Here is a 13,096-nt window from a genome sequence, read left to right as displayed (position 1 = left end):
CACATTGCAACAAATGTTTATTGATTTATAAGAATGTGTGACTGCCAAAGACCATTGCACAATGGACTGAGTGAGCAGTTTTCTACAGACACACACACACTTTTCATGTGTGTCAGTGGGAACGAAATCGCATCACTACTAGTCATGTGCACACAGAAGAGTACCCACTGTACAAAATAACACATATCTACTTTCAGTGACCAATAGTAATTGGTTATCACTTATTTTCAGATGATGGACTATTCTGGTGACAGAGCACATCTCAAGAAATGGAAACAGTAGCTGTAGTAATTTTATGGCATTGTTGGATTTCATCCTCTCTACATAACTATTGAGTGTGTGAATGCAGGAGTACAAGGAGGTTACAGTAAGTTTGCTCAGGGCATACTTTAAAAAAAGAAGTTATATCTGAATCATAAAGTGTGACATTTTCTTTAGTCTGTGTGGGCGCTCTACTTCAACATACCAAAGCGTGGACAGCAGCAGATCGAAGACTGACTACAGAATCTCAATACGGAGCTCATTCAGTTTTGTCTGTATGCCACTTGTCTACCCTCCCCATTAAACAAAATAATGAATCTCAGGCCTTAGAGGCAGAACTGACAAAGCCTAGTTTTGACCACTGATTGCAGTGCTGCCTGAGACAAGGGTGAAAAACTCAGCAACCTGGTCTTGCACAGACTTCCGTACAATAGTACAGCTACGAACAGAAATGTTTGACTTTTGTTCTTTTTCTACAGTGGATAGTATGTAACTTCTGGCAGATAGAAAGTTTGCACCAAATATTCCCCATGTCTTTTCTGGTCTTGAGTTTGAGAGGCATTTTGCTCCTGAGGGGCATCTCAGAATTTTAGCAGTTGGGGGGGATATTCTTGTAGGGTCAGGAGGAACTATGGTCTTCCATTCTCTGACTCTCTACCGCTCTCCATCTCCCCCTATAATCTCCATTCAATCCCAGTTTAATCCAGCAGCTTGGAGTGCTCTATCCTGGTGATGGTCCAGTCCGGCGGCACACCCTTAGTAAACTCCCTTTGGAATCTGCAAACAGCCATGATGGATAAAAGGGTTGTTAAACAGGAAGTCTAAACATTAAGCACGTGAGACATTTGACAGTCATGCAAATGAGGTTACTACAGGTAGTTGTTCCTTGGAAACAGATCTAGGATCTAAGAGTGGGCTCATCCCAGAGAGACTGTTTGCAGACTTAGTGCTTTCTATTTGTCAGAGAGATACTTAGTATGAATTGCTTTATCACAGCCACTTCCAACTGCAGACCATTAAATCAACTGTGACACATTGTACTTTAACAACAACAACAAAAAACTCACTCATAGTTGGCTGTGAGCAGTCTCTTAGTCTCCGGCGCACCCTCACCACCTATGGCCACCTGAAAGATGCGTGTTCCCTCCAATGATTCCTCAGGCAACCGGGCACTTGTTAGATACCAATACCGCATCAGAATACTGACAAACTTCCGCCCTGAAAGAATAGAGAGAAATGTTCTTGGAACAACAACAAAATGCCTACAGTAGGGCTGTGACAGTCATGACATTTTGGATGACGGTTATTGGTCAGCCAAATGAAAGCGGTCACTGTTATAACTGTTTGAATAGCTTATAAAAAATGTATACGCTCATTTTCTCCTCTCCTCCTTTCCTTACTGCATGTGCGGCAATAGAAATAGAATGAATAGAACGGGCGTCCTCATTCAAGTCAATGATGGCATAATGGGTGAACTGGCGGCTATTGCAAGTGTTCCCATAGGAGCAAAGCAGGAAGTAAAATCAAGAAGTAAAAGCTAGGTTGAAGATAAAAGCAGGAAGTGTACCCATCAATATGCGCTGTGATTTGTTGATTCAACTCAACTGACCTTACAAAAAATACATTCCATTGCATGAGCCATGTTAACTTAATTTGAATTAACATTTACATTACCATGGAAATTATTGCATAACAATACCAGGCAGCAATACTCTGTCGATATTCACGTAATAATAACAAATTCCCTTCGACCACGCCCACAAATGGGAGAAAACAAAATGTCTTTCCCATTGATCCCCAGTGTTTTTTGTTATACAGAAATAACAAAACATGCCGAAAAGCTACTGTGTTGTTCAATACCCAGGTCAAAATTGCGACCTATGGTTTGGAATGCTCCCACTTAGGGAAATAGGGCCTGCAAGAAGAGCCCTGTGGCTTCAGGCTATTCAGCATGGGAGAGTGGGAAATTGTGGGGTCCCGGAGTCCAAGTAGGCTACACGTACAGTAGCTATATGTGTGTGGAAAACATTTAAATCACAGGTAAGACATTTAACTAGTTTAGTATCCATTCTATTGCTATGTGTGCTGCTGCAGGGAGGGGGGCGTTGCTTGTTTCAGCAAGGAGTAACAAAGTTTCATCATGTTGTAAATAGTACGTTACCGCAGAAACAGACTCAACCGCACGAATGCTGGCTGTCTTCGATCAGCTGTTCGTTCCTTTTTTTTTTTTTACGGTTATTTTATTTCCATGACAGTCTTCATCCATAAACGTCAGTTACACGGTTATACAGTAATAGTGCCAGCCCTAAAAACACCTATGCCAGGTCATTCAGTGCTTATGTCAAATTAATGTATTGCACACCAGGCATACAGGCTCTGGTGAATGAGACTACTGTGATAACTCATTCCCTTCCCTTGGTGAGCTCCCATTTGCCAATCTGAAATGAAATGGCACAGTGCTTACTAATCCAATCACTTATTCAAGCCTTACAGATATGCAATCAAAGTCAATACAGAAGGAAATACATCATTTTATTGGAATCCACCCACATTTAGTTAGAACATATTACTGACTGTTGACATCAGAAATGATCAGTCATGGTAAAGGAGTAGGTGGTTTAGTGTGTTGTTGTTTTTTGCTGTGTAGACATAACCTGGCTCTTACCTTCATCATCATAATAGATGCCAACATCCCCTGGTGTTGTGTACATCACGTCTTCCAGATCTGCAGAAAGCGCTTGTAGGTGGCTGGGAGGGAGCAGAGCACATTTCTCTTCCAGTTTTGCAATCAGCTGTGAGGGAGAAAATGGAGAGAGGAAATATGAGAAAGGGCCTAATGCCAGCAGATAATGCGGTTGACATTGATATTTTTGTCATTTAGCATTTAGGGGGGGGGGGGGTACACCTTAGAGCAGGGTTTCCCAAACTCGGTCCTTGGGCCCCTCCTGGGTGCACATTTAGATTTTTGCTCTAGCACTACACAGCTGATTTAAATAACCAACTCATCATCAAGCTTTGATTATATTAATCAGCTTGTGCACCCGGAAGGGTGGGGTGGGTGGAATGGGGGGGGGCAGGACCGAGTGTTGGAAACCCTGCCTTAAAGAGCCATTTATAACTTGCCAGAAATGTCTAGATCAACTAGCTCATGTCAGCTAACATTTTTTAGCTAGGTTTTTTAGCCCATAGAATATGTTGTAATGTTTGAGTCACTCATATATCACATAAATACACATTAGACATGGCAAAATGTATAGAATTGCAAGAAAATTCGCTTTAAAACTGCAACAAAAAAAACTAACAAGAGGGGTGTGAACAGTTTGTGTCATGAACAGTGGTTGTGCCCATAGAAATAGACGTGGGGGGCGCGGGATGTTCCCCAATGCTGGAAGGGGGGCCTGAGTGAAAAAGTTTGGGAACCCCTAATTTAGCAGACGCTCTTATCCAGAGCGACTTACAGAAGCAATTAGGGTTAAGTGTCTTGCTCAAGGGCACATCAACATAATTTTCACCTAGTCGGCTCGAGGATTTCAACCAGCAAACTTTCAGTTAAAATGTTCTAAACTGCTAGGGCTAGCTGCCACCCCCAACCCACTAGCAGCTCCCCTATCAATGCTACACTAAAATGATTTGTGCAAAAATGTCTAAGAATATAATACTCACGTCTTTAGCAACCAGACCTTCAAGAGACTCAAATCGACTCCCTGACAACAGTCCTGAAACATGGGAGAATGCCTGCAACAACATATGATATTTGAGCTATAACACAACGTAAGAATTACGTAAGATGCACTAAGGAAAAAGTTTAACTGTTCATGATTAGAAGGGGATTTTTTTTTTAACAAGAACTGGATTGTGCACAAAACTTGGCTTGCAGTAACGCCCACGTTGTTTCTCTTGGCTAGATAGGATGTGTCTAGCCAGGCTTACTTTAAGAAATGAAGTATTTCTGGTCTAACTAGCTTCCACTAGCTAGAGCACTCATTCCACGGATTGTAGCCTACCTGTTTCGATCCCTCTGTGAATTCTTCGATTTTGAATTCCTTGTCAAAATAGACCCGAATCAAAAAGTAGTATATTCTGGTTCGGAACCATATGAAAGGGTTGGGGATGCCAACCACAACCACTTTCTGGTTTTGTTTACCTCCACCTCGATCAGAGCTGTAAGGTCGGACTGTGGACACAACACCAACGGACAAAGTTGGAACCAGGCGAGTAGTCTTGTTGGACTGGGGCTGCACAGGTTTCAAGAAACGACTCAGTACTGAAGGCGGCCTGCTACAGTAGCAACCTCTTAACACGGGCAGCGCCATCTTCTCCTCCAACAGCATCTCGGTCCTTCAGTCTGCATCATCCGATAGCAAACATGGGTACACATTACTTGGTTACTATAACATCGAAAAGCATGAACGTTTGAGATATAATTCATACATTACTTAATTTGTACTTTACTTAAGATATTTGATATGAACATGCATGTCTTTTATCTTTGTATTTTTAAGTAAAATAAACAACACAAAATTCACCCACTGATAGCTACTATGGTTCCATTTTTGCGGAAGGTAAATAGTGTGACACTGATACATGCTCGCATATAGAACTTCCAGCATAATATACACTGTCGAGTTCACGTCTATAAAATTAAGTAATGGAACACCAGGAGAAAGTTTCAGTCCCTGTCTTTACAGGACTGGATAAAGACAATTTTCCACACGAGACATTTATCCAATTGTAAGACATCTCTGGGAAATAAAAAATCTTGCTAAATCAAATCAAAGTTTATTGGTCGCATACACAGTTTAGTAGATGTTATAGCGAAATGCTTATGCTACTATCTCCTAACAATGCAGTAAAATGTCAAACAAGTACACAAATAATTAAAATCTACAAAAAGTACAATAAAAAAAACTTGAAATCAAGAACTTCTGCGCAAATCCAATTAACTCAAATGTCACAGAAACAGTAATCAAAATGCAATCTATGTGTATGTACAAAGGAAAAAATGTACACAAGATATACTAAGAATGATATGTACAGCAGTACATACATATATTAAAGTTAGCCCCTGATCATGATTCTGTTCCATTGCATTACACACAAAAGTCATTGGATGAAGAGTTAGGGGGAGTTTTGTTAAGAGAGAGCCCCAACACTCGGTCTGAACATTAACACGCATTGCTAGCGGTAAAGCATAAGGACCTTATCTTTCATATCAGTGACAAATAATACTAATATAAAAATAAAATTAAAAAAAAGGTTACATTTATACACTTTATAGGGTTAGTTTTCCCACACCACCATATCTCCATGTTGAGTTTGTTTAGGGAAGACAGAGTGGACTACCTGTGCTAATTAGCTATATGCGTCTCCGAACACCTGTGTGTAAATGGAAGACGGACGCCTTCAAACAGTGTACACTGTACAGTAAGTGTGTATTTTGCTGTTTGATGTGATATGAAAGTAGAGGAATTGACTGTATGTTTCTAGAACCTTACTGCAATTGAGAATCGATTCACATTTAGATGGAGTATTTGGCTTTTAAATATAAGGAGAAACATTAGGCTCCTTTAGTCCATTATTGGGCTATATTAGAGTGAGCTATGTCAAGAATCCAGTATATACAGTGTATTCGGAAAGTATTCAGACCCCTTGACGTTTTCCACATTTTGTTACGTTACAGCCTTATTCTAAAATTGATTAAATTACAGGCACACATGTATTTGGGGAGTTTCGCCCATTTTTCTCTGCAGATCCTATCAAGCTCTGTCAGGTTGGATGGGGAGCGTCGTTGCACAGATATTTTCAGGTCTCTCCAGAGATGTTAGATCGGGTTCAAGTCCGGGCTCTGGCTGGGCCACTCAAGGACATTCAGAGACGTGTCTCGAAGCCACTCCTGTCTGGTCTTGGATGTGTGCTTAGGGTCGTTGTCCTGTTGGAAGGTGAACCTTCGCCCCAGTCTGAGGTCTTGAGCGCTCTGGAGCAAGTTTTCATCAAGGAGCTCTCTGTATTTTGCTCCATTCATCCTTCCCTCAATCCTGACTAGTCTATCAGTCCTTGCCGCTGAAAAACATCCACACAGCATGATGCTGCCACCACCATGCTTCACCGTAGGGATGGTCACGCCTGGCATTCAGGCCAAAGAGTTCAATCTTGGTTTCATCAGACCAGAGAATCTTGTTTTTCATGGTCTGAGAGTCCTTTAGGTGCCTTTTGGCAAACTCCAAGCGGGCTGTCATGGAAGCCATTCCTCAGTAAATGGCACGTCTGGCCACTACCATAAAGGCCCGATTGGTGGAGTGCTGCAGAGATGGTTGTCCTTCTGGAAGGTTCTCCCATCTCCACAGAGGAACTCTGGAGCTCTGTCAGAGTGACCATCGGGTTCTTGGTCACGTCCCTGAACAAGGCCCTTCTCCCCCGATTGCTCAGTTTGGCCGGACGGCCAGCTCTAGGAAGAGTCTTGGTGGTTCCAAACTTCTTCCATTTAAAAATTATGGAGGCCACTGTGTTATTGGGGACCTTCAATGCTGCAGAAAAAAACGTTCCCCAGATCTATGCCTTGACACAATCCTGTCTCGGAGCTCTACGGACACCTCATGGCTTATTTCTTTCTCTGACATGCACTGCCAACTGTGGGACCTTATATAGACAGGTGTGTGCCTTTCCAAATCATGTCCAATCAATTGAATTTACCACAGGTGAACTCCAATCAAGTTGTAGAAACATCTCATGGATGATCAATGGAAACAGGATGCACCTGAGCTCAATTTCGAGTCTCATAGCAAAGGGTCTGAATACTTATGTAAATAAAGTATTTCTGTTTAAAAGTTTTAATACATTTGGCAAAAAAATCTAAAAACCTGTTTTCGCTTTGTCATTATGGGGTGTTGTGTGTAGATTGATGAGGGGGAAAAAACAATTGAATAAGGCTGTAAGGTAACAAAATGTGGAAAAAGAGAAAGGGTCTGAATACTTTCCGAATGCACTGTAAATATGCGGTGTGTATAAACAGTGTAACTAAATACAAAGTACATTAGTAGTAATATTAGAATTACCTGTAAATCGGGAATACAGTACCTATTTAAATACTCAGTGTAAAATGGGAAGTGGCCATTGGTTCAATGTCTCTATGACATGGTACAGCAGTGTTGTCTGTGTGTGTGTTTGTGAGTATGAGGTGTGTGTTTTGTGTGAGTGAGTGTGTATCACCTGGTAGACGGCTAGTGATGGCTGTTCAACAGCCTGATGGCCTGGTAATAGAAGCTATTTTTTTGTCTCGTCTTGTCACTGATGCACCTGTACTGTCTCCGTCTGCCAGACGGTAGCCGAGTAAACAGTCCGTGGCTCAGGTGACTGAGGTCCTTAGTGATCTTCTTGGCCTTCCTTTGACACCGAGTGCTGTAAATGTCCTGGAGTGCAGGCATTGGGCGGACCGCACCAGGCCCCCGATGATGCGTTGGGCGGACCGCACCACCATCTGGAGAGCCATGCAGTTGAAGGCAGTGCAGGTGCCTTACCAGGCGGTGATGCAGACCGACAGAATGCTCTCAATGGTGCCTCTGTAGAAGTTTGTGCTCCCTCTTCTGTCTCTTGTTGTCCACAATCAGCTCCTTCTTTTTCTTGATGTTGAGGGAGAGGTTATTTTCCTGGCACTACTCCGCCAGGGCTCTGGCCACACATTCATGGGAGAACAGGGAGTACAGGAGGGGGCTGAGCATACACCTCTGGGGGGCTCCTGTGTTGCGTATCAGTGCGGCGGAGGTGTTGATGCCTACCCTCACCACCCGGGCTAGATGAATGCATATCTGCATTGTCCATTTGATCTAGCTTGGTCTGGTTTTCTTTCATGCAGCGAAGACCAGTGGTGCTGAGAGATGTAGGTCTTGGACCATGCCTGGACAAGTGGACAGTGGAGTACCTTAGGCAGAAAGGTAGTTATTGTGAAGTGAATGTTCATGTATCCACTGTCCCACAGGTGAACTTCCTACACAAAAACGTTGTTTACGTGTTTTTCAACCACTCCACAAATTTCTTGTTAACAAACTATAGTTTTGGCAAGTCGGTTAGGACATCTACTTTGTGCATGACACAAGTAATTTTTCCAACAATTGTTTACCTACAGATTATTTCACTTATAATTCACTGTATCACAATTCCAGTGGGTCAGAAGTTTACATACACTAAGTTGACTGTGCCTTTAAACAACTTGGAAAATTCCAGAAAATGATGTCATGGCTTTAGAAGCTTCTGATAGGCTAATTGACATGATTTGAGTCAATTGGAGGTGTACCTGTGGATGTATGTCAAGGCCTACCTTCAAACTCAGTGCCTCTTTGCTTGACATCATGGGAAAATCAAAAGAAATCAGCCAAGACCTCAGAAAAAAAATGGTAGACCTCCACAAGTCTTGTTCATCCTTGGGAGCAATTTCCAAACGCCTGAAGGTACCATGTTCATCTGTACAAACAATAGTACGCAAGTATAAACACCATGGGATCATACCGCTCAGGAAGGAGACGCGTTCTGTCTCCTAGAGATGAACGTACTTTGGTGCGAAAAGTGCAAATCAATCCCAGAACAGCAGCAAAGGACCTTGTGAAGATGCTGGAGGAAACAGGTATAAAATTATCTATATCCACAGTAAAACAAGTCTTATATCGACATAACCTGAAAGGCCGCTCAGCAAGGAAGAAGCTACTGCTCCAAAACCGCCATAAAAAAATCCAGACTACGGTTTGCAACTGCACATGGGGACAAAGATCATACTTTTTGGAGAAATGTCCTCTGGTCTGATGAAACAAAAATAGAACTGTTTGGCCATAATGACCATCGTTATATTTGGAGGAAAAAATGGGGTCGCTTGAAAGCTAAAGAACACCATCCCAACCGTGAAGCACGGGGGTGGCAGCATCATGCTGTGGGGGTGCTTTGCTGCAGGAGGGACTGGTGCACTTCACAAAATAGATGGCATCATGAGGAAGGAAAATTATGTGGATATATTGAAGCAACATCTCAAGACATCAGTCAGGAAGTTAAAGCTTGGTCGCCAATGTGTCTTCCAAATGGACAATGACCCCAAGCATACTTCCAAAGTAGTCTCTTCAGGTTGGGGGGGTTTCGAAGGGGTTATTTGGACACCTGTACAGAAGACGAATTCCTCCGACCTCGGTACCGTTACTTCTGGGGGAGTGTAAAAATCTTCCATATAGTTGACAGTATCCACCTCAGTTACGACAGCTCCCTCTACATTTTTGCTAGCTTCCATCTCAGCTGATGTTACTAGCTAGCTAGCTAACGCTGATTTCTTGCTAGCTAGTCTTGGAGTATAACAAAGTGGAAAAGTGATGTTCGGTAAACCAACAAACTAATAGAAAGAAGAAAAAAAATACAGTAAGAAACGTAATTTTAACTGTGTTCGTCGTCAAACTCAAATTAGGGCTTGAATTAAATTTAAAGTTCAGGAGCTCAGTTTAATGTGACCGCTCACTCCGCCATCTTGTCCCACCCAGGTGACAGGGAGGAAGCCTGTGGTGCTCTACAGCCCCCAGGATGCATTGCACCTCTACCTGTCAGGTGAGACCTCTGGGGGGGGAGATTCTAGCTCCTTGTGTCAGGTTTAAAACAAAAAAATACTTCCACAGTAACTACAGAAAAATGTCTACATGTATACCTGTCTATTTACTTTCACTCTAACTTTGTATCAGGTGACAAATCTGAGGTTCTGGACATAGACTCTCCAGACCTGGGGCGGTTCCCGGAGTTTGTGAAGGCTCGGCGGTACGAGTGTATGCTGGAACCTGGAGACTTGCTCTTCATCCCCGGTATTGGAAGACAGGATGATTAAATTAAGTGATGATTACACTCGAGTCAAAACAAATTAAATTAAATTAAATTTGGCCCAATAAAAAATAGTATGGAATTGAAATTTCCTGGGTAACAAGTGTAATTGCCTGAATCTACACTGTAAATGTATTTAGCTACACACTGTAGTAAATCCGTGTGCACAGTTCAATATCCTCCCTCTCTTTCAGCCCTGTGGTTCCATAACACCCTGACGTTAGTTTGGCGTGGGTCTCAACATTTTCTGGCGCCACCTGCCTGCAGAAAGTTATGACAAGAAAGAACCCTATGGTAATAAGGACCCTGTGGCAGCCGCTCGGGCCTTTCAGGCACTGGAGAGGGCACTACACATTCTGAACAAACTGCAGCCGGACTATCAGGACTTCTACGTCTGCCGCATGGTTCTATGCATCCAGAGCCTTGCATACTCCTCCCTGCCCGCTAGGGTGGCACGGGGCAAGTCGGACACTACGTTTCCCTGCAGCCCACTAGCTCATCCGACAGAGGATGCTCCTCTGAAACTCAGTCCATGTACAGAAACAATCTCTACCCCCTAGACACAAGTGTATTAATACGTCTGACAGGATTTAATAGGTACATAAGGGGTAGGCGGTAGGGGTTGTTTCTGGACACTGCCTTGGAGTACACAACTGAAACATGAAATTCCCACTTCTTTCCAAATCGTAGGCTCACATGACTGCCACATGAGTAGCTTTAAAATATTAATTGGAGGCACCATGGACCTTAGATTAAAGAAGCGTGTGTGTTTAAGTGAGCCAGCTTATCATAAATTATATTTTCCTTCATGTTGAATGTCATTGAATATGGGAAGAATTGAAAGTGGGCACAGCAATCACTCATCTATTGGAGGTAAATTACTTAAACACAGCTGCCGGTACAGTATGGTTGGACATTTTATTGCAATTCCTTAAGTCTCCTTACAAACATTTTAAAGCTTTGTAAACAGTGAAGCAGGTTCTCTCCAGAGTGTGTGTGTTTGAGGGGGTCTCCTACCAACATTCCCTTCCCCATTTGTGAAGTCATTTCATCACCATAAGCATCATCAGCACTAGCATGTCTCAACAAGCAAGAGCATGTGAGGTGGCAGGCCAACCAGTGACTTTCTACATATTGCTTGAGACTGAGGGAGAATCTCAATTGCATACTCCTCACCTCCTTCTTAAAACCCATTGGAGGAGGTCAGAGGGGAGGGACCTCTGGCTTTCTCATCCAATGGGTTTTGAGGGGAGAGGACGCAAGGCGTATGCAATTGAGATTTACCCTGAGACAAACTTCAATGGGGCTCTACCAGATTGGAGGGGGGGGGATACGCAGGCTTCATGTCATTGGCTGCTCTGAGCCTCACTCAAAGCTGTGGCTGTAGTGGATTGGTTCATTAGTTTATTCAAGCTGTTTAGGACCTAACAACTGTGTTCTGTTCATTAGGGCACACTGTAGCAAAATGGCAACGGAAAACGAAAATGAGCGTATCTTATTGGACAATTTCAGGTAGTCCCTCCCTGTTTGACAATTTATTCTGTTTGGTGCCTAATGAACATGACCCGGGTACATTCAAAGACAAATCTGTCAACAAAAAACACTTAATACATCTGAAGTAGAAAACGGGTGAAATCACATGGGCAGGTAAATACATTCTGTTCGTGTGACAATTATTATATTGATTGTGGTAATAGAGACAGTGTAGCCTGGGAAGGTGGGATGCACACACAACCTTCCATGGCCTATCGACTACACAAGCCCTTGGACGTAAGAGACACAACAGGTAACAAACATACACACCCAACCACGGTAAAATGTGCTCATACTTTGGCTTTAGGACACAGATGAGAGAGAAATGCAGGGTATAAGAGTGGGTTGGGTGTGTATAAAAAAGAAATGCTCTCACATACACAGCACACCATGTTAACCCAGTTCAGTTCAGTCCACTAAGACTTCAGGCCATGTCCTCTCTGTTTAGTAAACGTGGGTTGAGTGAGGCGGCAGGTGGTTCCGGACAGAGGGATATTCAGTATTAGTCTGTACACTGGGGATGGTGGGTGGATAGGACATTCATGTAGCCCAAGCAGCCAGTCGCGGTCCAAAGAACCCCCTCCAGTCCCAAGTTGCCCCCCTGTAGCACGCATTTCCTACAATTCTCTGGTGCAGAGCAGCGCCACCCCCTGGTAGCAGGAAGTGAGGCACACAGACTACCACTTTCCCCGGCAAGTAGTGCTTGGTAGGGGCTTTCTGGGTGTCATTTACTGTGTCATATATAACTATGAAGAATTCTCATCATTGGAAAAACAAACAAAAACAAAGAAAAAGACATGAAGAAAATGGCACATTGCGCATTTTTGTGTTCTGTGTTGTGTGCTTCAGCGATTAGGATAACTCAAATTTCTCAAGGTTATTTTCATAAGATTGCGAAGCAGATGGAGAGGAGAGCCCAATGCAAGGCGGGACACTCCCTCCTACGTGGGCAGCCATTGGTGGACAGACCGGATAGGGGCAGAGTTATGCTGGCAGGTCATCGTTAGGGAGTCGTGCCGTGGTACGATTGGCCTTCATCTTATCAAGCCGCTTGGAGAGGTGGCTGTTGTTCGACTCAAGTTCGTCTATCTTGTCCAGCGCTGACCGCAACTGCCATCAAGGAAGGAACAGAAAGAACAAAGATCAATCATTCAACTTTAATCAGAGACACTCTAATTCAAGATCAACAATGAATTAGTAACTTACTGTTCCAATGTTTTTGTATTACAAAATACAAGAAATTATGTACATTATAGCCCAATTCCCTTACTCCCCCTTCTCCCAAAAGTGTGCACTTGTTCACTACCCCTAAGATTTCAAAGCATTAGTCCATTCCTTTTAAATCCATACAGGGAAGTCTATTAGTGCACAATTCCCGGGAAAGGAGGGGTAAACTATTCCATTCTATTCTCTTCCACATGTAATTCTATACATTTAAACTCTATCATCAGAAGCAATGTTCTAAAGA

At 43.0% G+C, this 13,096-nt stretch overlaps 3 protein-coding genes across 3 annotated transcripts in view; 1 reads left to right on the top strand and 2 right to left on the bottom strand.

Moving 5' to 3' along the window:
• LOC311143891 (m-AAA protease-interacting protein 1, mitochondrial-like) lies at nt 1–4,613 on the bottom strand. The gene is made up of 5 exons (XM_084179761.1): nt 4,266–4,613; nt 3,925–3,996; nt 2,927–3,053; nt 1,329–1,479; nt 1–1,038 (listed from the first exon to the last, which is right to left on the bottom strand). The coding sequence occupies exons 1-5, from the start codon at nt 4,590–4,592 to the stop codon at nt 960–962; spliced, it is 756 nt and encodes a 251-aa protein (XP_084035887.1). The 5' UTR covers nt 4,593–4,613; the 3' UTR covers nt 1–959.
• A 3,096-nt stretch (nt 4,614–7,709) lies between these two features.
• On the top strand, nt 7,710–10,655 carry LOC311143392 (tRNA wybutosine-synthesizing protein 5-like; the record flags this gene model as incomplete). The annotated part of the gene is given in 5 exon segments (XM_084179226.1): nt 7,710–7,781; nt 9,768–9,831; nt 9,963–10,079; nt 10,290–10,317; nt 10,319–10,655. Coding segments are annotated over 5 exon segments (618 nt in total).
• Nucleotides 10,656–10,995: 340 nt separating this feature from the next.
• Nucleotides 10,996–13,096, bottom strand: part of LOC311143890 (leucine-rich repeat flightless-interacting protein 2-like) — a 97,360-nt gene continuing 95,259 nt past the window's right edge. Inside the window, exon 14 of the mRNA XM_084179760.1 lies at nt 10,996–12,738. Coding sequence (XP_084035886.1) covers nt 12,613–12,738 — 126 coding nt within the window. The 3' untranslated portion in view covers nt 10,996–12,612. The remainder of the gene's footprint in view (nt 12,739–13,096) is intronic.

This window comes from Coregonus lavaretus (genome assembly GCF_964263955.1).
Source record: "Coregonus lavaretus genome assembly, chromosome: 16".
Lineage (NCBI taxonomy): Eukaryota > Metazoa > Chordata > Actinopteri > Salmoniformes > Salmonidae > Coregonus > Coregonus lavaretus.
The sequence above is the reverse complement of the archived record's forward strand: the minus strand, read 5'-3'. Positions and strand labels throughout refer to the sequence as shown.

Coding starts and splice junctions, on each gene's coding strand:
- LOC311143891 (XM_084179761.1), bottom strand. CDS start 4,592: ATGCTGTTGGAGGAGAAGATGGCGCTGCCCGTGTTAAGAGGTTGCTAC. Junction 3,997..4,265: donor TCACAGAGGGATCGAAACAG/GTAGGCTACAAT, acceptor ATGTTGTTGCAG/GCATTCTCCCATGTTTCAGG. Junction 1,480..2,926: donor CATCTATTATGATGATGAAG/GTAAGAGCCAGG, acceptor CTATTCTTTCAG/GGCGGAAGTTTGTCAGTATT.